Source organism: Nannizzia gypsea, genomic scaffold (assembly GCF_000150975.2).
Source record: "Nannizzia gypsea CBS 118893 supercont1.1 genomic scaffold, whole genome shotgun sequence".
In the NCBI taxonomy this organism is placed as follows: Eukaryota; Fungi; Ascomycota; class Eurotiomycetes; order Onygenales; family Arthrodermataceae; genus Nannizzia; species Nannizzia gypsea.
Window position 1 is genome coordinate 3622740 of NW_003345201.1, and position 21553 is coordinate 3644292.

A 21553-nucleotide genomic window follows, 5' to 3' on the forward strand; every position below is an offset into this window, starting at 1 on the left:
CAAAAAATTTATTTGGATTTTCGATTAAAAAACCGAAGACGAAACAGTTGTGCGTCTCTTGTGCTCGACGCCGCAGAAGCTCTCCTCGACGCATTCTGTTCGCGCAATAACTCTGGTGAAGCTAGGCGAAGTTTTTCTTGTATTTTATTAAATCTCCCGAGACGCCGTCGCCATGACCCTATTCATCCTTACCGAGACCAGTGCGGGCTATGCCTTGCTTAAGGCAAAGGACAAGAAGCTCCTCAAGCGAGACGATCTCGCAGCAGAGACAGAGACAGCAGAAGGAATATCAAACCTGTATGTTTGCAATTGCACTGCTCGCTTTGATACTGGGCAATAGTCCTCATATTGTGGTGGATTTATACCAATGCACGATCCACGATGAATTTTTTGCACCACCTTTTGATAGCTTCAAATCGACGGCTTTTTTGGGTACCCGTTGTTTTTTGGATACACAATTGAACTAACAGCAACGTTCTTGTAGTATGAAATTGAAAAACTTCCAGAAGTTCGACAGCGCCACTACTGCATTGGAGGAAGTTGCATCAGTTATCGATGGAAAGGTCACGCCGCGCCTGGCGAGCTTGCTCGAGACTATCAAAGACGAGAAAAAGGTCTCTTTAGCAGTTGCTGATACCAAGCTTGGTATGTTTAGACCCGACTTCAGCGGGTATAAACCGCGCGATGTATTCTTTTGAATATTGCCGCTCCCGCGCAAATCTGTGATCATTGCTTCTTTTGCTGACGTATTGACTCTCATAGGAAATGCAATCGGCAAGCTTCCTGGACTTTCTATCCAGCCTATTGCCGATGGCACCACAGCTGAGCTTTACCGTGCTATCAGGGCCCATCTTCCCGCCCTTATTCCTGGATTGGTACCCGCAGATATCTCTACCATGTCCCTGGGTCTATCGCACTCACTTGCTCGGCACAAACTCAAATTTTCCGCAGATAAGATCGACACCATGATTGTCCAGGCCATTTCTTTGCTTGATGACCTGGACAAGGAGCTCAACACGTACGCTATGCGCGTGAAGGAATGGTACGGCTGGCATTTCCCTGAGCTGGCTAAGATCCTCAACGACAACATGGCCTACGCCAAGGTTGTCCTCAAGATGGGTATCCGTAGCGACTCTGAGACTACAGATCTCTCGGAAATTCTGCCTGAGGAGATGGAATCTGCCGTCAAGATGGCCGCCAACAAGTCGATGGGCACTGAGATTAGCAACGAGGATCTCGAGAACATTCAGTCTCTTGCTGAGCAGGTTGTTGCTTTCTCCGAATACCGTCAACAGCTTGCCAACTACCTTTCCGCTCGTATGGCCGCCATTGCTCCCAACCTCACTGCCTTGGTCGGTGATCTGGTCGGTGCTCGATTGATTGCACATGCTGGTAGCTTGATGAATCTCTCCAAGAGCCCTGCAAGTACGATTCAGATCCTTGGTGCTGAGAAGGCCTTGTTCCGTGCTCTTAAGACCAAGCACGACACTCCTAAATACGGTTTGATCTACCACGCTTCCCTCATTGGCCAGGCCACTGGTAAGAACAAGGGTAAAATGGCTCGAGTTCTTGCCGCCAAGGCTGCAATTGGTCTCCGTGTGGATGCCTTGAGTGACTGGACCGCTGATGCTGATGGCAACGAGCCCACCGAAGAAGAAAAGAGCGCTCTTGGTATGGAGTCCAGGTACTACCTCGAGAAGAAGCTTGCGTTCCTCGAAGGAAAACCACTTAAGGCTAGAGGTGTGGCTATTGCTCCAAATGGCGTTGAATCCGCTGTCCCCAAGAAGTGGGAGATCAACGAAACCAAGAAGTACAACACTGACGCAGATGCTCTCGCCGGTGACGAATCTGACAAGAAGAAGTCCAAGAAAGACAAGAAGGATAAGAAGATTAAACTGGTAGAGGAAGTTGAAGCTGCGGATGAAGAAATGAAGGATGCTGACCAAGATGAGGAGGAAGAAGAAGACGACTCAGATGAGTCCGAGGAGGAGAAGCCCAAGAAGAAATCCAAGAAAGAGAAGAAGTCAAAGTCCAGCGGTGACGACAACGTTGAAGAACTAGCTGAGAAGGCCGGCCTCAGTGTCAAGCGATATCTCCGAAAGCTTGAGAGAGGCGAGATTTCTTTCGATAAGGACGGCAACCCAACCTCTATCAGCAAGAAGGACCTGAAGAAGGCCAAAAAGGAAGCCAAGAAGGCCGAGAAAGAGGAAGGCAAGAAGCGAAAGCGCTCAGATGCCACTGATGATGCCGATGAAACCAAAAGCGAAAAGAAGAAGAAGAAGAAGAGCAAGGCCTAATTGATGCGCACAATACTTTCAATGCCGTCTGATCCTTTTTGTTGCTGTATCATATCCAGCTTCTGGTGTCTTGGTTTTTGTCTTCTTTTTGATAGGGTGGCATCACTTATGGCGAGATGTTTATTTCTTTGAATGTTTCAATTTCTTGTCATTTTCCTTTGGGATTTTTTTATGGCGGCGCTTGGGATTCATTTCAACTTGGCTTCTTTTAAATAGTACAACCGGAAAAAGTGTTCAGATACTTTCTATTTATCAGGCATCGAAGCTTTTTATGTCACATTTTCCCTTTTATATCATTATTGCTAGAATCATGTATACATCCAAACCCCTCTAGAACACAGAAAGAGCCTTGGGACTCAAGCCTTTTGCAGTACGAGCAGGCGTGAGATACAACTAATTCAAAATGCAGGCAGTCGCACCAGGACGTTGGCCAATCAGAGCCTGTCAAAAGGTTAGGGAAAAGGAGTAACTATGATCCATGGAAAAAAGTCGTATTACATAATCACATCACTTCTATATCCCGAAAAATTATTTGCAAAGCTGTGGGAGTCACGACTTTGAATTAGACTAATTGGCAGTAGATATGAAGGTGAGCCCCTTCTAGCCAGCTATTTTTTTAGAGGGAATGTAGTCTGATGATATGTAACAGATTCTTGATCCTCAATCTGCAACACTTTCAAATGTGGAAGTGCTGGCGTACTTGAAGTCCAACCCCCCACGCTTGTCACCCCAAGCGCCTTTCCCGAATGCGAAGAACTTCGTCCCTAAGCCGGATTTGAGAGATTACAACACGGTGGTGAAAGAGGTTGGAATCCGATTTGATTCAGTATCTGGAGGGCCTTCATCGCTAATATTGGCCTCAGTACAATGACTATGTAGCTCGGCTCTCCCCTCACCTCTTATCATACCCTAGCTTTACTTCTGTATCTCGCGAGAATGCCACCGGTGATAATACAACCACCGACCTTGACGTCGCACTTCGAACGCTGATCTCGAGCTTGAAGCCGTTTAACTTGACGAAGGCGGAGGTGTTGATGATCATCAATTTAGGAGTTGGCCTTGAATCTAAGGCAGAAGGAGAGGCGGCGGAGGATACGGTCATGCAAGATGGAGAAGGTGAAGATGGCGACATAGGGGTTGACTATGGAGCCTTGGCCCTTCTGGACACAATTATAGAAGACCGAGAAGAACGGCTGGCGGATGAGGATGTTGCTGGGATATTAAGAATTGTGAGGGAGACACTGGCTAAGAAAGAACCAGCAAAGGAAGAACCTGCGGAAACTATGGAAGAATGCTGAGTAGGCTGTTCTCTTTGAATGCTTATTCATTGCCCTATCTAAAGCAAACGTTCGCCCATTTTGGGCACAGATGGGTTCGAATATGACGAGCCTTTAATCAGGATGAATTACGGGTAAGAACTGCTCAGTTCCAGTTATTCACTTCATTGGCTGATTGCTTGTATATAGGGTCATTCTAGATGTTCACCTTAAGGCTTTGCTGGGAGTCATCTACCCACCAGGGCCCAGTCTTACAAGTGACACTTCGCAAGTTGGCTGCCGTGGCTCATACTTTCAAATGAAGCTCTCCCGTGGAATGACCGCACGTTGGTGATATACCACGTTGGTGATATACCCAACATTGCCCTAGTAATGACTTAAGCTCTATAAGAATGACAGTTGCGCACGTTCCATTGAGATACCTGTGCCGGCTTATATCTGTCATGCAAGCTAATGGAATGGTGGCAGAACCCAGGAACTTGGAGCTTGTATATTTTCCTTTTAGCAGATAACCAAATCCTTCCAATCTTAAATTGTGCTAGTATGTCCATGAACAATTGCAAAATGTGGAAAGTGGTAATTAGGGAGCTTCTTATGGATCCATTTCGTCCAGCCTTCATAATTCCGCTCAAAAAAAAAAAGGGTACAGTCCATCATTGTACATTATTAAAATCTGGTTAGGTCTATTCAAGGTATATCTCATCTCTCAAGCGTTGTAAATTGCGCATTAGTCCACTACCAGTGCTCTCTGGCTTTTCACGTGAAGGAAGTTCAGAGGTTCTGCCCTTCGAGGCAGTCCCAACAGCCTTTCGGTTATCCTTTTCCTCTCTTTCCCTTGCCTGGCTTTCGAGGACCTTCCGCCTGTCCTCAACAATCTTTGCAAGACTGTCGACGAACTTGAGTCTCGGTTTCTCTTCTACCGTACCTTTCCATACGCCCGCGAGGAGCCGTAACTCCTCAACTCGGCGGGCTGCTGCTTCCAAGCCGGCTTCCCCCCCACCGTTGCTGTCCAGCAGCCCGGTGACTTGTGACCTGAACTTCTTTGCTACCTCGCGGCCTTTTTCTTCCAGACTCCGTGATTCAGGGCCAGCTTCAGGAGCTGAGACGGATATAAATGAGGAGGTAATTGAGACCTCTGATGGAGGCAGCGGCCACTCCATTGCATCTCCAAATACCTGTATTACCTCTTCTAGTCGAGTTCTAACCTGCATCAACGTCCGTAGGCGAGATATATACTCTGGGTCTTCTTGTGTGACCTCCGAATGGGTCTTTGCGCATGGGTCTTTATCGCCCCCTTTTTCGTTCGTTGGATGTACATCTTCCTGGACGGCGGCAGAGGTAGGTTCAGGCAGGCCCTGGGGTAGGAGGCTGCGAATATCATCCTGCAGAGTGTCTGTGAGGGTGTCTGAGAGGCCGATTGTCTCCCCGCGTAGCACCTCTACTTCGTACGCCAGCCGTCCACTGCTTCGTATTATCTCGTCAGTAAGCTGGTTCAGCGTGTTCGATAGCCGGGCGTTCTGTGCGGTGATCTGGGAGAGTAGCGACTGGGTCCGGGCAGAGACATCCGCAATCGAACTGCCGCCTGCCGAGCGTGATTGCGAAGTATTTAGCGGCGGAAGAGTGTCGTTGAGGAAATCGACCGGGTCAAACGAGGGGTCTGAGAACTGCGGTAGCAGCGGCTCGGCTGGCGAGGACGAGTTTTTTCGAGCACCCTCGCTCTGCGGACCAGGACGTTGAGCCATATTCCCGTAGACGGGCCCAATACTTATCCCTCTCCCTATAGGACTCTCAGCCGGCCACACCAATAAGCCGTAAGCGGTAGAGGAACAGGTGGTAGTCGTGTTTAAACTAGTAAAGAAATATGTAACTAGTGATATTTACTTATATCAGACAAATTAAAAGTCGACCGTGATTAGGTTTCGTCGGTTCAAGCTTAAAACGGAAGTGGGCCTCTTTGCTTGACGTCAACTCAAAAAAGAGAGCGAGAAGCGCCTGTGCAAGCGGCGAGCAGGAACCGCCATGTCGAGATCTCTGGCAGCAAGGGACGGTCAATGGCCCCGGGAGTAGCCAGCATACCGATATACAGGGGAGTTGGTGGCTTGCTGCGGCGTTGAAGCTTAGGTGAGGCGGCTCTCGGAAGCTCTTGCTGGTTCACTCGCCTTCCATTCGTTAACTAGCTAGTTAGCTAACTGGCGAACTTAACTCTCAAGATGCGTGGGCAGGACGAAGACAATCACTGATCGATGACGCCCTTCAACCAGCTTTCCGCCGGCCGTCGACGCCGCGGTCTTTGCCTCTGCTCGCCTTCTGAGAGGGGACGGCAGACTTGGCCTGCTTCTTCTTCATCCCTCTCGTCCAGACCCTCCTACAAGGACCATAATACCTGACTGCTGCCTGCTGCGCTACTGCTACAAGGGGATCATATCACTATATGGAAATGATTTCTTTCACCTCTAGGTGTCAAAGAACCGGAAGTTAGCGAGATGAACCGGAAATTAACGTGACCTCATTTGACAGACTGCTTTGCCTCACTGTCTTCTGTCCTTCTACAAATTCCTAGGACTGGCTCGCCTTTAAGTCTGCGCTCTTATACTCACAGCATCTGCGTCTATCTTCTTCTTAGATTCCGTTTTTCTTCCCTTTTCTTCTCATCCCTTCTTCTACTTATTCTCCTCATACTCCTACTTCTCCATTACTCTTTCCCTTTAGCCATCTTCTTTTCTGGTGGTGCTGTATTTTCTTAAGTCACTTGTTATTATCTGGACAAAACGGAGCCGTTACTGGACAAAAACCACCTAGATATCCTGTTCGCCCTCGAAAATGCCTAGGAAGGCGTTTTTACACGACCTACGCGAGGCTTGTAGGCCCGGGTTGTTCTCGGCTTTGGTGGACGTGAAGCCTGGCGAGGATGATGGCACCTTATCCTGCTCCTTGATCCTCGATGAAGACCCCGAGCAGTCAGTGGACCTTGAGTTCATGGTCACAGGTATGGCCTTTTTCCGTATATGAATGCCTCTCAGGAGTTCGCTCATTAATACAACAGTACCTAGACATCTCACTTTACCCCAAGGAACATGAATTTTTTATCTACACTACCTCCGAGGATGTTCCTCAGTACGTCACCGATGTACTGGGGCAAGCTCAGCAGGCCGTCAGCCGTCTGGAAATTCCAGACATGTTGTCGCAACTTAGCTATGCATTCCAGAACAAGAAGGGACCGGAAGCTGATGATCAGGGTGACTCCTTTGCTGATGACTTTGTTCTAAACGACGGTGAGGATGCGGCTTACTCCGAGACAGAGGACGCTATTCCGGATCTAAATGAGGAAGAATATCACTGGTCCCCCGTTCCACAGCAGAGGGATACCCAACTAACTCGCTCAGCCATGGTCACAGATGGAGGACAAGAGTTTGACGAACTGCTATGCAAGATATCAGAAGACTTGAAAACAACAAAACTGGCCGGCTTCCGCGTTGGATATATTGGGAACAAGTTATGCCCCATTGTTTCTGTTTCATGTCGCATCTCTAAACTTGGAATATCAGAAGACGCGATGAAAGCATGGCACATCAAGGAGACGCAGTATTTGGTTTGCCTCATTCGGTATATCGGAAAGTATCAGTCCCTAGAGCAGCTACTCTTTGAGGACGAGCAAATCGGAAAATCTTCAGTTGAGGTACGAGTTGGTATCTGCAACGTGTATAAGCCCTCATTGAGATCTACATTCCAAATGTTTGACCAAGCTGGCCAAGACGCGAAGCCCTGCATTTCTACAAATAGGATTGGTTTATCCGACAATGACGATGTTGTATACTCTTTCATCAGCGGGCCTCTCAATGCCTTGTTAAATGAAAGATTCATAAAGATACTTCGCTATAGACACACTTTCGGCCACTCTTGGTCTGGAGCGGAGCGGTTTTTCAACGAATGCCAGGGTAAACCCGTCGGCAGCTCGGATCCAATATCTCATATCTACCAGGAGCCAGATATTTCAGAAGAAAAGGCCGCCGCTCTTCCTAGTTCTTTATCATCAGACCATCTTCTGGAGAAGGACGGTTTAGGAGCTTCCTTTCCGCTAATCACGATGCAGTTCATACTTCGTCATTTTGTAAGATGCACGGAGTTCTGTCTCGTCTGCCATTGCAAAACAGACTATAATTTCGAGGCCCTCAAACCCTATGTTTGCTCCAAGAGCTTGTGCCTCTTCCAATATATGACTCTAGGATTCGGGCCTAGCTTGGAGTGGGAGATTATGACGCAGCCCTATGTGGTTGACTTGCTCATCAGCTTTACTTATTCCAGCGCTGTTCGACATCGCCTCGCCGATCCGCCTACAGGGCTTGGGATTATGGTTCCAGGTGGCATGCTAGATCCAATGTACAAAAATCTTTGCAGTGACACTGCGGAATCTACTACTGATCCTCACCGCGAAATACGCTTTGAGGCAACTTTTGATGAATCAATAATGACAATGAATTTTGCTGCTCGCCTCCCAGATCGTCGAGTGTGCGTGGGTGACTGGCTAGTCATTACCGATGAGGATCGTCACCTCCATTGCCGTGTCACTAACACGAGCATGTGGCCTTCAGTGGACCTTTCGGAACCTATTGAGGTGTTGAAGCTTCCAGGGAATAAACCAACATCAACTACAAAAACGGTTAAGGCTGCTTGGTATGGGCAGAACATCGACGACCTCAGCCCAAAGGTACAACATCATATGATAGTGTCTCTCCTTGATACCCTTCCAACAGTAGTTGAAATGAAGCAGTACCTGGCCGAAAACTCTAGGGGCTCGCAGCCTACACTTTCACAATGGAAAGATAGGATTTCAAAATCTGCCCTCGACCTGTTACGATGGATAGTTGCATCGAACCGTTCATGCATCATCCAAGATGACCCGGATCCGATTGAAAACGGCAGCGGCACTGCCAAGGTCAATGATGACCGCGTCGGCGGAGTTCCTGGTTATATGCAGTTTCGCTTTGCGCAGGGAGCTCCAGATAAGGAAGAACGTTTTTCTAAAGCTGTCATGGCTAAGAAGGAAAGTCTTAAACAGTCTCATGCTACCATTTTTGCATGGCATGGTAGTCAAATCTCAAACTGGCACGGTATTCTACGCGAAGGATTGCACTTCAAGGAGATTTTGCATGGGCGAGCATTTGGCCATGGTGTCTACATGAGCACAGATTTTGCTACTTCTGTGTCCTACATTAATTCTGCTTTACATTGGAACACTGGGACTGGCGAAACATGGCCCAACAGCAAGTTGGGAGTTACCGGCGCAATATCATTAAACGAGGTGGTTAATTCTCCTAGTGAGTTTGTCAGTGCCTCACCGCACCTTGTTGTATCTCAGCTGGATTGGATTCAAACGAGATATCTATTTGTTCGATGCTCCTTAAACAAGGAAATTGGCATCGGTACACCACCAAAGTCAATTCCGTATTATCACCAAGATCCGAGATACACTGCCCATGGCCCAAACTATAAGGCAATCACAATTCCTTTGTCTGTGTTCAGCCAGAAGCGACGCCTTGCCCTGGGTATAACAGCTATTCATCATCATCCCCCGACAAAACCTCCTGCTACATTCCCTGCAAAACAAGATAACGCTGTTGCAACTTCGTCAATCGGGAAGACTATGTCAATCTCTAATTTGCTAAAACCCCATGATCCCGCTGTCCAACTACAAGCCACCATTTCTAGCTTGATGAACAGCATGCAGTCGAGAATATCCCCAGATTGTTACACGGACGATACTCCTTCCCAGCAGGCCCTTGCTCCATTATCATCAGACGATACTAATCCCGTGGAAGCCGACGGGTACCTCAGCGACAAAACAGATATTGATGATCTCGATATCTTTCTAGAGGCCGATAGGATTAAAGACAAACGAGCCGATAACAATACATCGCAACAGCCCCCTGAAGAAAGCAGCGCTCAAATTAGCAACAAGCCCCAGAATGAAACAGATTTCATCCCAGGAACCCTCAATCCAGCGACCCTCCCTATGATAGCAGCTCCGGACAACGCGACACCCTCGGCTACGGCATCTCTTCAACGTGACCTACGAGTAGCCCTTCGTACCCAAGACAACGAACCGCCCGCTGAACTGGGCTGGTATATTGACCCCAATCTAGTCAGCAATGTCTACCAATGGATTGTGGAACTACACTCTTTCGACCCTTCGCTCCCCTTGTCTGAGGATATGACAAAGGCAGGGATCAAATCTGTTGTCCTCGAAATTCGATTCCCCCAGCAATATCCGATGTCGCCACCGTTCGTTCGGGTTATTCGCCCTCGATTCTTGGGATTTCAACAAGGTGGAGGTGGCCATGTTACTGCTGGAGGCGCACTTTGCATGGAACTACTAACAAACTCCGGCTGGTCCGCCGTTTCTAGTATCGAGAGTGTTTTATTGCAGGTTCGCCTGGCGATTTCTAGTACAGAGCCTCGACCAGCAAGACTGGTGCCTGGCCAAGATGCACGGAAGGGCTATGTTTTGGATTATGGTGTTACTGAGGCTGTTGAAGCATTCATTAGGGCCTGTAAGATGCATGGCTGGCAGGTACCCCCAGATTTCCAGCGAGATTCCAAGGACGGATCAGCTGCCGATACGTTACTCTATAAAAATTGATATTTCTATAGATCTAGCTATCTGGACTCTGGAATTGAGTTTTACTTTAAGTCTTAACGACGGCGAGTTATCTAATGTGGCAATGTACCGAGCGTATTTGGTGATCAAAACGAACATGGCAATACAAGGCGAATCTAAGTGACGAAGAACACTAGAATGAAAGGGGAAGAAATATTTAAAATTTCACATCATTTGAATTGATGAACCATCAAGTTGTTAGCCTTGAGAGTTAGTGGGTCTTCTAGTCATAGAGTGCTTTTATCTGGCTCTAGAGCTCCTTTGGAAAAAGACAGAGAAAGAGAGCAGAGATCGACCTGTGTAAAAACGAAGGGATGGCACATGCGATGACCTTGATGAAGAGGAATCGAGAAAGGAAAATAAAAATAAAAATAAAAAACATTGACAATTATAACAAATCTCCTCCCTTCCTACCTATCATTGGAGTCGTATAATTTGCATAAACCAATGCCACCATCGACGTCCGTCGAGACATGAAAATCCAAAGAAAGGGAGAGAACCAACATAGAGACGTGAACAATGCAAACTATTAACACCCAAGAAACTCCGCCATTTTTGCTCCGGCCTTTCCCCCCCCCCCCCCGGTAATTTTTTTTTTGCACAATGAGTGTGAAGAAGTGGAAGGGATTAATGGGATAAAGGTACATATAAAGGGGGGCCAGGGACTGTAAGAATAATAATAATAAGAGTAAAAGAAGTACAAGAAGCAATCAAGAATTTTTTCGGACTTCTTGGACTTGCATTTTGTGGTTCATCAAGACCACAGAAAGAATCACGACACCACACCCAAGAAAAGGTTTAAAATCAAAAACACCCAACCGGTCAGGTTAACTCGTTCAAAAGCAATAATATCATGAAACAAGGAATATAGGAGGCAGAGTATGTGAAGGGATTATAAATGACGATCAAGGGAGAAAATTTATCGTCGAAGTTGCCAGTTTTGTGGCGCTAGAAGATCGCCTTGCACTGACAAACCGCCCGGCATGCCGTTTTGCAAGTTATTCTGGATACTGTTCTGAATCCCGCTCTGGATTCCATTGGGTATAGTATTCTGCGGGCCGGCTGGTAAGCCATTCTGGACACTGTTCATTTGGAGCCCGTTCAGGAGGATGGAGAGGCCTTGGGATTGGCCAACAGGGCAGTCTTTGTGGGCAGAAAGCATTGATTTTAGCATTGCATTTTCTTCTCGAACTTTATCAAGAAGACTTGACAAGGCTTCATTATCGCTGGAGTATGCTTCTGCCTTTCTCATAAGGGTGGCTACCCATTGCTTTTTTCGTTGACGGCATTTAAGAGCGGCGACCCTGATACAAAAAGTTAGAATATTAAACCAAAAAACCCAAAGTTGTTTGATACACGAATATTGCAGTTTGACGTACCTGTTACGCTCCTTAAAATTTTTCTTCTTTTCTTCATCTGTCATGGTTTTCTTGTTGCCAGCTGCGATATTCTCACCTTCACCATTACTGTTACCATTATCAGCACCTTCGGCATTATCAAATTCAACCGAATCATCATCAGTAACAGTTTGCGCCTTGTCGGCAGCAGTAGTATTCGCAGCTTTTTGCTTTTTGTTTGAGCCTTTGGGGGTGTCTTCGGCCTTCCTTCGGCCATTTGTAGAGGTTCCTTTGGCAGTAGTGGCTTTCTTGCCTTTGCTACGAGTGTTGATCTTCGTATCAGGGCTGTCCGACATGTTTCCACTGGACTGCGGAGCTACGCCATTCGGTTCATTGATTTGAGGGGGAACCCCGTTCATTGGTGGACTATTGTTATCATTATTCTGCAGAGACATCTGCATAGGTTGAGAGGTTGGGCCGGAGAATGGGTTACTTGTGGCCTGAGCACCTTTAGCTAACATGAAGAGGCCGTTAGCAGCATCAGTAGCATCGGCATGGGCAAATGGATATGACTGTGGTTTCTCCATTGACGCAGCAACCTGCTGGAGAATCGAGTCTGCTTCCCCAGGGTTAGAAGTGGGCGCAAGGAAGCCACTTTTCTTCGCTGCAGTGATGGCTGTCCGCTGGAAATCTAGTGTAGTAGGAGTGGTGTTTCCGCTGGGGAGCTGCTGGAGCAAAGCAGACGGTCCAGGGCTAGGAGCAGGAAACATGGAGCCACCACCGCCGGGAGTCAGGCCAGCATTCAAGCCAGTACGCAATGAGGACTCATTAGGGGTAGGGAATCCGCGAGTGATACCATCAAAGTAGTCGTTTGGTCCTGCAGGTCCTGCGAGCATCGCCGGGCTTAGTGGACCAGCACGAAGTGAGTTTGGCCAGTTGAAACCGCCACTGGTTGATGTGCCAGGCATGGCAGGGGAGGTCAAGGAAGCTACAGGTGGGAGAATTGATTTCCCAGGGGTATCACTGGCGGTGTTCCCAAAAGATTGTTCAAACGGGTTGGGCTCAAAGGAGAGGTGGCTGGTGCTATGGATGCCCGAGAAGTAATCACCATTTGCGTCGTCACCTGGTTTCTGCGGAGCTGGGATGGTAGACGGCGCATCTAGAGATGTGGTGGTGACGATGGTCTCTGGGACATCTATTTGGGTTGTTCCACGATCTAAACGGGATGATGTCAGTGGTGACAGACACGAGCCAGGAGTATTAACTCTGAAAGTAGGTTGAACGAACATCAACACCAGGGACGACAACCAAACGACAGGGAATATATCACGGCAAGGAGTTCATCAGCTGAGGATGGTGGATGAGGGAGCCAAGTGCAGGAAGAGGAGCGATGACGCAGGAGGGTGATGATGATGGGCAGGAAGATTTAAGCTAGCTGCTGACCTTCTGAAGACTTGACATTCTCGTTCGAGTCTTTCGCATCCATTGGCGAATCGGTGCGAGACGCCGGCAAGCCAGCCTGCGGCGACGCGGCCTTGCTGGCTGGAGTGGACATAGTATATACAGACAGCAGGGCAGCGAGCCTCTGCAGCGTGCGGTGATGCTGAAATCGGACGAAAAGGGCAGACAAGACGGGCGTCCGGCGACGATCTCTCCTCGAGTCCTCTGCCGACCGCAAGGAACAGGAGTCGAGGCGACGGTTCGCTCCGCTAGAGGTTGCTGAATGAGCTAAATGCGAGTAACAGACGCGAGCCTGTGGGTTCACGCCTAGAAGTGTTGGTAGTTGTGGGTTGTGCGCCGTTCACCGAGCGATGACGATGAGATGACGATGAGATGACGATGCAAGACCTTTTTTTCCGCTGGGAGGAAGCAAATAAAAGAAAAAATAATACAGAGCGAAGGCGAAAAAAACTCTGACGACATTGATGATGTCGTTAGCTTAGTCATCCTGCTTGGCAAAGCCTTGGCGTGACGGGTTCGCTTAAGCATAAAAATGTTTAAAGCATAAACGGATGGGGATGGAGACGCTGATAAGATGAGATTAGATGGACGGCGGACGCGGCGGCCTGGACGGGTGCCTGCTGCGGGGTGTGCACGCGCTGAAAGGCTGGCTGCAGCGCTCAATTGCACGTTGGCGCGACGGGCGTCTTTGTTTTAGCTCGGCTCGTGCTCGCTTGCCGCTTAGTGAGCTGGGATGCCAATGACGAAAGAACTCGCCGACTGTATTACGAGAGAACCTGTCACAGCTCTTAGCTAATACAGGCCGACGAGTTATCTATACCTACCACTTCGTTAGCCTGAGCCGTGTGACACTCGACTGACCAGGGCATATTATTATACCCATTGCCATCAAAATATTCCACCATAGCCTCTACAGACGAAAGGAAAATGAACTCTTTGAGAAGCCCCCAATGCCCGAAAGGGTGTGGCTAAGCCAGTGTTCTGTGGCATATATATACATATATATGCTAACCTCGGAACGTGTCTCCATTGATAACCCCTACCCTTCCGGATAGCTCAATTCGCCCTAGATATATGCTCGATAAAGAGCTCTATATAATACCAAATACCCAAAATTCGTGCTTATTAACCGCGGTGTTAACATGTCTCGTCTGTGGAACGCCTTAACAAAGATCTGCTCTCCCAAACGGCAAAGGCATCAACTTCTATCTTACTAGTTATTTGCACATTCAAGCTCAAGTAACTTCAATCAATTCATGCCAAGGAATGACGGCAGAATTGCCAATGGCAGAATATTCAACTCTTCGAAAAGCTGTATTAGCTCTTTTTATTCGGCAAGCCCTGACTGTCAACCTCGCCCTGTAGAAATTGTGGAAAAAAATTTTTCAAGGATAATGGGTTGGACCTGGGTATGACACCCCATGAAGCCTATGGTATGGAACGAAAGCCTCAATAAGTTAATTGAGTAAGAAGTATTGCCCGAAAAGAAACGCTAGTTACTCCGTACATCCCCTCATATTCACTTCGCGGCAGGCCCCGGTCTCAACCGTAACAAGAAGCCTCCTGCTGGGCATCCAACCGGATTGAAGCTTGATAGACGAAAGGGAGAAGGCAGCCTGAAATCTGAAGAAGATAAATTCATAACCCAGGCCTTTTCGCTACTCCTACTGCACTCATTGCTTCCTACAAGGGCAAACAATCTTCTCCAATTAGTAACAGCTTTCAAGAAAATGAAAATCACCAGTGGGAGATAAGCTGCAGTATTTACGATATTCCACGGTTCGCAGTACTCCTGAGCCGTGAAACTATTGTTTGTGGTTCTTAAAAGCGTGATGCATGCATGTTAACCACCACACAAATGTGTACGGAGTCCTTTGATAATGTATCCATCTACGCTCCGTATTATATCGAACCCATGTAGTACAATTGATGGATTATTAGCTTTGGCTAGCCATAGCTGTATACTGTTGTATTCAGTGTTCATTGGACAAATATATCTGCCCCTCAGAGTTTGTTAACTCTCTACCTGCCAGGTGTTGAGCCTATGACGTCAGAGCCGCTCTTAAACAAACAACACACACAAAGCCAACCATCACGATCCGCGATAGGTGGAATAATTCCATGGCCCGAGAAGCACAGGAACATGATAGTGTCTCCATCCCTCCTCGCCCTCTCTACCGTCAACTGAAAATCGCACTTCTACCTCCGGCCAGAAACAATCTGGAACACCCTGCTCACGGTACCATTCGTCAATGCCACATAGCCGAAGGCTCCAGATGGAGCGAGATGTCCCTGACCCCGCCTGGTTGGGCAGCTGTGCTAGAGTGGAAGAAACGGATGAAGGGCCCCCCTCGTTGGACCAATTCTTGACCCGTCCATCCGAATCCGTAGTTGCTGTGAATGTAGGCTCTTCTTTGATTGTGCCCTCATAATTGACCAACCTCAAAACGCATAGAATTCCTTGTCCTGGACGGCCGGTGTAAGTGTTGAGCACATGGCAAGTGATTGGGTCTTTTTCCGCCATTTCTCTCTCGCGGCTTGTGTCCCGTTCTCTTTCGGCTGGTTCACTTTGGTTTGTCTGGGGTTCAGAGTTATCGGGTTGTAGGTATTGCCGGAGCTGTGAAAGCCTTCTTGGAGCACTTGTAGAAGGAAAGGTGCCAATTTCGGGTGGATTTAACCTGCCATCAATCATGCTGTAGCCTTTTTGACTTGTATCACCGGCAGGACACGCTCCCCTCAGTTTATATTGCTGCGGAGTGTTGCTATTAGTCGGAGTTCGCCGACTAATTGACTAAAATAGTTGGCTAACTAGTTAACTACCTAGGCCAACTAACTAGTTAGTTACACGTGATATCAGCTTTGGGCCTCGAACAGTTATGTCCAGGTGATCAATGAAGTACTTAAAACTCCTGGCTGCTTGTAACTAACGATGCCCGCTCTATCGAAACTCTAGTTCTAACTAGTTATACGCTTCCTACCGTACTTTTTTTAAAGAGAAAAAAACTTTTTTTGAAAAAAGCTTACCCTTCCCACCAAATGCCAAAACATCCTAAAGTTCATGAGCACCTTCCATGACAACAGACAATAAGGGCAACGAAGCCAGATGGAGAAGGAAATCATTAGCTCTCACCACTGTATTTTTGGGGTCAGCTGCAATAAGGTAGTAAACAGCTACCAGCTGTACGCATCCTCAATGTACCTTATATGCAGATATCCCTGGAGCATAGTGTAGTGAATTGCGTCTCTTGCTTCGTCTGCCAGACCATCTGGTCCACAAACAAGTACTGCAAGCCACGAGTTGGCCATGTTTGCACTCCTTGCCCCTTCCAAAATAATAGACCTGGTGTCTGGTCTGCCGTATTTCACATCGTACTTCAAATCTGCAGCAAGAGTCTTCAGCTTGGAGTCTATTCTTCTACCATCCGGAAGTGTTGTATTTAGGGATGACGTTGTTTCTGTGCAGGTCGGGGAAGGAACGATTGGTGCAGCGCTCTTGTCTGTCAAATAAAATGAAGCACGGAAGTCTTCTCTACCGAAAGCAGGTCGCAGCTCCCTGGAGGCAACGTCATGAATAAAGGAAGCTTGTCTCGCTGACCAGATAAGGGTTATGTTCTTCACACATGTACCTTCTGCGGTGGAAGATGCGCGTCGGATATGATCCTGGATATAAGGAACGGCCGCAGTGATCCCTGTACCGCCAACGATGAGCAAGACTGATTCGAAGGCCCACAAAGGAGCTGTATCGCCATATGGACCTTCTAATAGCAATGTGGTGGAGGTAGCAGTGTCACCGGATTGCACACATTGATCACGAAGCTGGCGAGTCCACCCATTATACGGTCGTATCCAAAATATGTATTTAATCTCGTTGGAACTGTTGCCTCCTGGATTCTGGCTATTGGAAACTTTGGTGCCGTGGCATAATCCACCATTTTTACCATTCTCATCAACGGTATTAGAAGAAAGTCCTGATTCTGAGCCATTCTCTGTGACGGGTTTTGGAGTTTCAACCCACGCTCCGAGTGTGAATGGGTGACTCTCGTACCCGGTCCATCTGAAAGGCTGATACAGAAAGTAATATCGTCCAGGCTTTTGAGAAATACCAGTTGCGGCTGGTGTTACTTCCAGCCTAATGATGTCCGATAACTTGTCATAGTAAGCAACGGTGCTCGTGTGTTGAAGGCCGCCTCTAGCAAACCGAACCCGAATGTTGCAGTATATAATTCGAATAAGGCGCAAAATTCTATCGAACCCCCATATAGCAACAAGTGGCCAAAGATAGGGGTCATATTCGCCAGAAAATATGGATACGTGACTATCGTAACAAGTAAGCCAAGGTCACAAAGTATGTCACACTGGGACTGGAACTTACGAAAACATGGCTGCAATTATCACAGCAGATAGAGCAATGTGAATAAGCAAGAACAGCTCGTATGATTTCTTTCGGAACCACAAACATGAGAGTATCACCAGGAAACTCATTGCCACAGTTCCCTAGAGAATAAACAGTGGAACCCCTTGTCAACTACTATATACACAAAAAAAAATAATTTGGAATGCACTCACCACAACGCCCATGCTAAACCATTTTTCCCTAAAAGCGCTTTGATAGGCCGCTGAGCCGCCTAAAGACAGTAGAAAGAGATTGGTCAGTCAAGTGTCCTTTGCATCTGCCAAACACGGCTACGCTAACCTATAAGGAAATATAGTGCCGTATATGCAATAGAATGGACAATGGCAAGTAGAGTTGCGGCTAGGGCGGCCTGCCTATGGAAGATATTGAACATTCGGAAACTCCAGCCCGTGGCCCAAAGGAAGATATTGTTCCTTCCTGCAAACATCCAGGCGAGAGGGAGATTTGCAAATGCAAGTACCCCGGTACGATTTGCAAGGTAACGGCATAGCTGTGCGTTTGTAGTTGGCATCCTATGAGTAAGAAGATCCCCTGTTAGTAGGATACCACAGCGGGGAACCGAGGAAAACATACACCAAGTTTCCTACAAAAAGTTCATAATTGACGCAGCACAGGACTGCAATTATGAGCCAATACGAGAATATCACAATTGCTTCTAGCCTGGTCGGTATGTCACAGCCGTATAGTGTCCGCAAGTGATAAGACCCAAAAACGCTCGGGATCGCCACGTGTGTCTGAACCCAATTGGAGAGATATGACAATGGCCTAAAGACCTGATGAAGGTTTCGAAACTTAAGAGCATAACCGCCTTCCAAGTCAACCCCTTTCCTTCCCAGCTGGTTGAAAAAGGCCCAAGTGAAAAAGTTATGGATAATTCCAACGACCAGAACGGTGCCCCAGATGCCATACATGGCGAATCTAGATCAAGATCAGCAAAATTCGGGTTCATATATAGTATGTAGCCATTGCAGTATCGAATACTTACCCGTAGGCATGACGGTTTTTCGATTCAATAGTATCAACGGTCTAAAAATCGTTAGATTCTTTAGTTTCTTTTCCATTTTTTGTGTGAGAAAGGCCGCCTTACAACTGTCTTTAATGAAAGCCTAAAGAATTTCTCGGAAATTAGAATTAGGCTGTCAACTGTTTCCTTTTTCGGTATCTCTCCATTTTCGATAACTCTCATTGTAGCAATATTTGTGTTGGTAAGATTGGCAGCAAAATCTGACATTGGCAACAAGGGCTGAGAGATGCGCCGCTCACAAATCGCCCCAAGAACAGCAGCTCCGGGAAGTATTTCTTCTGGTTGGCAGTAAACTTTTGCGGATGCATACATAGACCCTACCTTCAAACGGTTTTGACAGAGCATAGCCCATTGTTCCTTACCAGAAGTGCCCGCAAAAATTATAGGCCTATACGCCCTGTAAATGGCGGAAAAGCATAATTCCTTGTTTGCAAGCTCCTTTGACGAGACGATCACTATAAGAAAAGCCCCCAGAACAAGATTGAAAAAAATCATAGTGTGGACTTCGAGTGCTTTCTGTTGAAGGCACCGGTATCGAGATAACACAATAAGGGAAGGCTATAAAGCGGTATATTCATGCGATCGGAAGCCACAGGAGTTTTCCTGAAAGGTTCTCACCAGCTGAATATAACTAGAGGTTGCCCAAAGGGGTATATAAGTCATGTCCTCGACCATGATCCCCTAGCTGGGGGTGATCGGAGGACCCAACTAGCTCCTGCATTATGAACATGGAGCGGAAAAGACTGGATAGAACAGTGGCTAGTCCTCTGCTTTCTCGTCTTCCCTGGGAATAAAACGACCCACTAGCGAGATATGGAGAATTTCGACGGTCCCGAACAAGCAGAATGACTGGATCCCTTCCGATCTTACTCACGACAGGCTCGTTTTCCGTCGTTAGCAGTGCTTGTCTCTCTCCGAAATACCGTAATCGTCCCCCGTATGTATAATTGAGATTCGTATTCGCCACAGAAATCAGTCCACATAATGGGGTGGAGTAGTCAATTTAGTTACGTCCGTCAATAAGACGTGTGGGAAAGGTACTCCTGGGAATCTTCAAAACTGGAAAACGTAAGGAAAGGTAACTATCAGCCAATGTCATATTGGTGGCTATAGAGTACGGGTGCCATCATGGCGGTTTATACCCCGTGGCTCTCATTTTAACCAATACGTTGATTTATCTGGACTTATGTGAGCTGGGAGTACGGAGTACGGGCCTGAGGATGGGAGGTTGGTGTTCTGATTTTAAAGTTTCCATGACCTGCTAATGATTACCTAAAGTAGTTAGTTAGCCGATCAGATAACTTACACGCGAGCGTTTGATTGAAAAATTAATCTTATCAATCTAATCAATCTCTCGCCCAACTCACCCTACCTGGTGCCGTAAACGAAATGAGGGGTTCTAAAATGCACTAAAGGCCTGAAATCTACGGTTATGTACGCGTAGATTTTAGATCTTAAGTACTTAAGTATTTTTTGAATCCCTCATTTCCCTTATGGGTGGTAGGTACCTACTAGCTAACTAACCCTAGATAAGCTGAACACTCCACAATGGAGAAAGAGCGTATGAACCAACTATAGATGGAACTGCTACGGAGAAACCCAAGAACGTACGGCACCACAGTTTTTAAGAAATAAAAGGCCAACTTAGGCTAAACATATTCTAGATACCTAGTAATCACGGGCTGTTGTTCCGATATTGCCGGTTCCTAGCGAAGAATAAGTTTGGACAAGCTTTCAGACCAAGGATATTTCATTCTTCGCAGTTATATTCGCTTAGACATCCAGTATTGTGGTTAAGATTTAGACACTTTCGGAATTCTTATGGAAAGCCGCTTCTTGCAAGATTTCACTGGGCTAGTTATCCTGCTGAGGCATTTTCGAACGTTACAGCTGCCCACGGCAGAAGAACCCCCCTGCCATACGGAACAGCTCAATGTAAGGAATGTGGGCCTATTTCCTGCATAGGTTAGCAGTTTACAACGCATGGCAGATGCCGTCTCCGAAAACATACTCAAAGACGGATGACAAAGAGTATGAAACCAGGTTTATAAAGACATTCGAAGTAAATACGTGATTAGATGTCAGAATAAACATTGATTAAGATATTAAGGAGGGGGAGGGTCGGAAGGACAAGCTTCACATATGAGCCGGGGCCTTGTTAGTTCTGGAAAACATATTCGCAGATGGCTGACCATAATATAAGGGTTAACCAAATAGGACATGGCCGGGTGCTACATTTTTTATGCAGTAACATGCAGGGTTTTGACCGCAAAATCGGCGATAATGATAATAATACATGAAAACGATTTTGAGCTGTCCTAATGTTTATGAGAGAATTTGCGCAGGAACGGAAACTAAAGCTTATGGATACGTCACGCACGAATGACCCTCAGATTCTAGACAGTAACTCATGCAACCAGGCCTCAGTTGATTCTGTTTCTTTGAAATCGCTTTCCCTCGATATCAGACTGTAACCTCCGTCTTCCGGCACAGCCGCATGACCAGCTATTTAGATCAACATTTAGGCGTATCTTTCAGACAGGATCGGTTTCTAAAACCTCGCCTCGGGAAAGTGTATGCAACGTACCCATACTCCCGGGTAGAGTGGCTGACAGGGTATCCGACCTTGATACCTAGGAGCAGCTCAGACAATCTCAGTTCACTTTTCTTAGGTTATCCGGGGTCGGGTTTAATCTCGTTTCTAAAAAGCTGTACACGTAGAACTCGCTTGACGTCTGATATTTATACCGTATTTGTCTCTGTCGTAAGAAAGTCGCCTGTTTTACCAGGCTCTAGCAACTAGAGTCACTGGCTCAACAGCAGCTGTTGTATCAGAAATAAACAGCCTTTGGCACAATTACTAACGGGCTTAAATGGAGATAATGAAATTTTCTGGAGTTCAACTGTCTTGTCAGCTTAAATTTCTACCATTGCCTTGTTTACTCCCCTTATCAGTTGCACCAAAACGGGCTATATATTGGGAACCCAATGGCTAGCGATCTTTGCTGCCTCACCAACAGAGCAGAATCTTTGATAGAATTGCTGCGCGGAATGGAGACTTAGATCGAGTTGGGTTTTAATGATACAT

The 21553-nt window shown here is 47.0% G+C and overlaps 7 protein-coding genes across 7 annotated transcripts; 3 read left to right on the forward strand and 4 right to left on the reverse strand.

Moving 5' to 3' along the window:
* Positions 1-172: 172 nt before the first annotated feature.
* Positions 173-2297, forward strand: MGYG_01325 (nucleolar protein NOP58; the record flags this gene model as incomplete). Its single annotated transcript, XM_003177196.1, has 3 exons — positions 173-297; positions 485-645; positions 763-2297. The coding sequence occupies 3 exons, from the start codon at positions 173-175 to the stop codon at positions 2295-2297; spliced, it is 1821 nt and encodes a 606-aa protein (XP_003177244.1).
* Positions 2298-2880: 583 nt separating this feature from the next.
* MGYG_01326 (hypothetical protein) lies at positions 2881-3595 on the forward strand (the record flags this gene model as incomplete). Its single annotated transcript, XM_003177197.1, has 3 exons — positions 2881-2886; positions 2947-3102; positions 3161-3595. 3 exons carry the CDS (start codon positions 2881-2883, stop codon positions 3593-3595), a joined length of 597 nt encoding a protein of 198 aa, XP_003177245.1.
* A 662-nt stretch (positions 3596-4257) lies between these two features.
* MGYG_01327 (hypothetical protein) lies at positions 4258-5316 on the reverse strand (the record flags this gene model as incomplete). Its single annotated transcript, XM_003177198.1, has 1 exon — positions 4258-5316. One exon carries the CDS (start codon positions 5314-5316, stop codon positions 4258-4260), a length of 1059 nt encoding a protein of 352 aa, XP_003177246.1.
* A 1078-nt stretch (positions 5317-6394) lies between these two features.
* On the forward strand, positions 6395-10211 carry MGYG_01328 (ubiquitin-conjugating enzyme E2 Q2; the record flags this gene model as incomplete). Its single annotated transcript, XM_003177199.1, has 2 exons — positions 6395-6560; positions 6625-10211. 2 exons carry the CDS (start codon positions 6395-6397, stop codon positions 10209-10211), a joined length of 3753 nt encoding a protein of 1250 aa, XP_003177247.1.
* A 937-nt stretch (positions 10212-11148) lies between these two features.
* On the reverse strand, positions 11149-13121 carry MGYG_01329 (AtfA protein; the record flags this gene model as incomplete). The annotated part of the gene is made up of 3 exons (XM_003177200.1): positions 11149-11533; positions 11609-12761; positions 13010-13121. 3 exons carry the CDS (start codon positions 13119-13121, stop codon positions 11149-11151), a joined length of 1650 nt encoding a protein of 549 aa, XP_003177248.1.
* Positions 13122-15119: 1998 nt separating this feature from the next.
* Positions 15120-15719, reverse strand: MGYG_01330 (transthyretin domain-containing protein; the record flags this gene model as incomplete). Its single annotated transcript, XM_003177201.1, has 1 exon — positions 15120-15719. The coding sequence occupies one exon, from the start codon at positions 15717-15719 to the stop codon at positions 15120-15122; it is 600 nt and encodes a 199-aa protein (XP_003177249.1).
* A 479-nt stretch (positions 15720-16198) lies between these two features.
* MGYG_01331 (ferric-chelate reductase) lies at positions 16199-19448 on the reverse strand (the record flags this gene model as incomplete). Its single annotated transcript, XM_003177202.1, has 8 exons — positions 16199-17342; positions 17400-17521; positions 17594-17643; positions 17721-17953; positions 18015-18359; positions 18427-18467; positions 18529-18920; positions 19340-19448. 8 exons carry the CDS (start codon positions 19446-19448, stop codon positions 16199-16201), a joined length of 2436 nt encoding a protein of 811 aa, XP_003177250.1.
* Positions 19449-21553: the final 2105 nt, after the last annotated feature.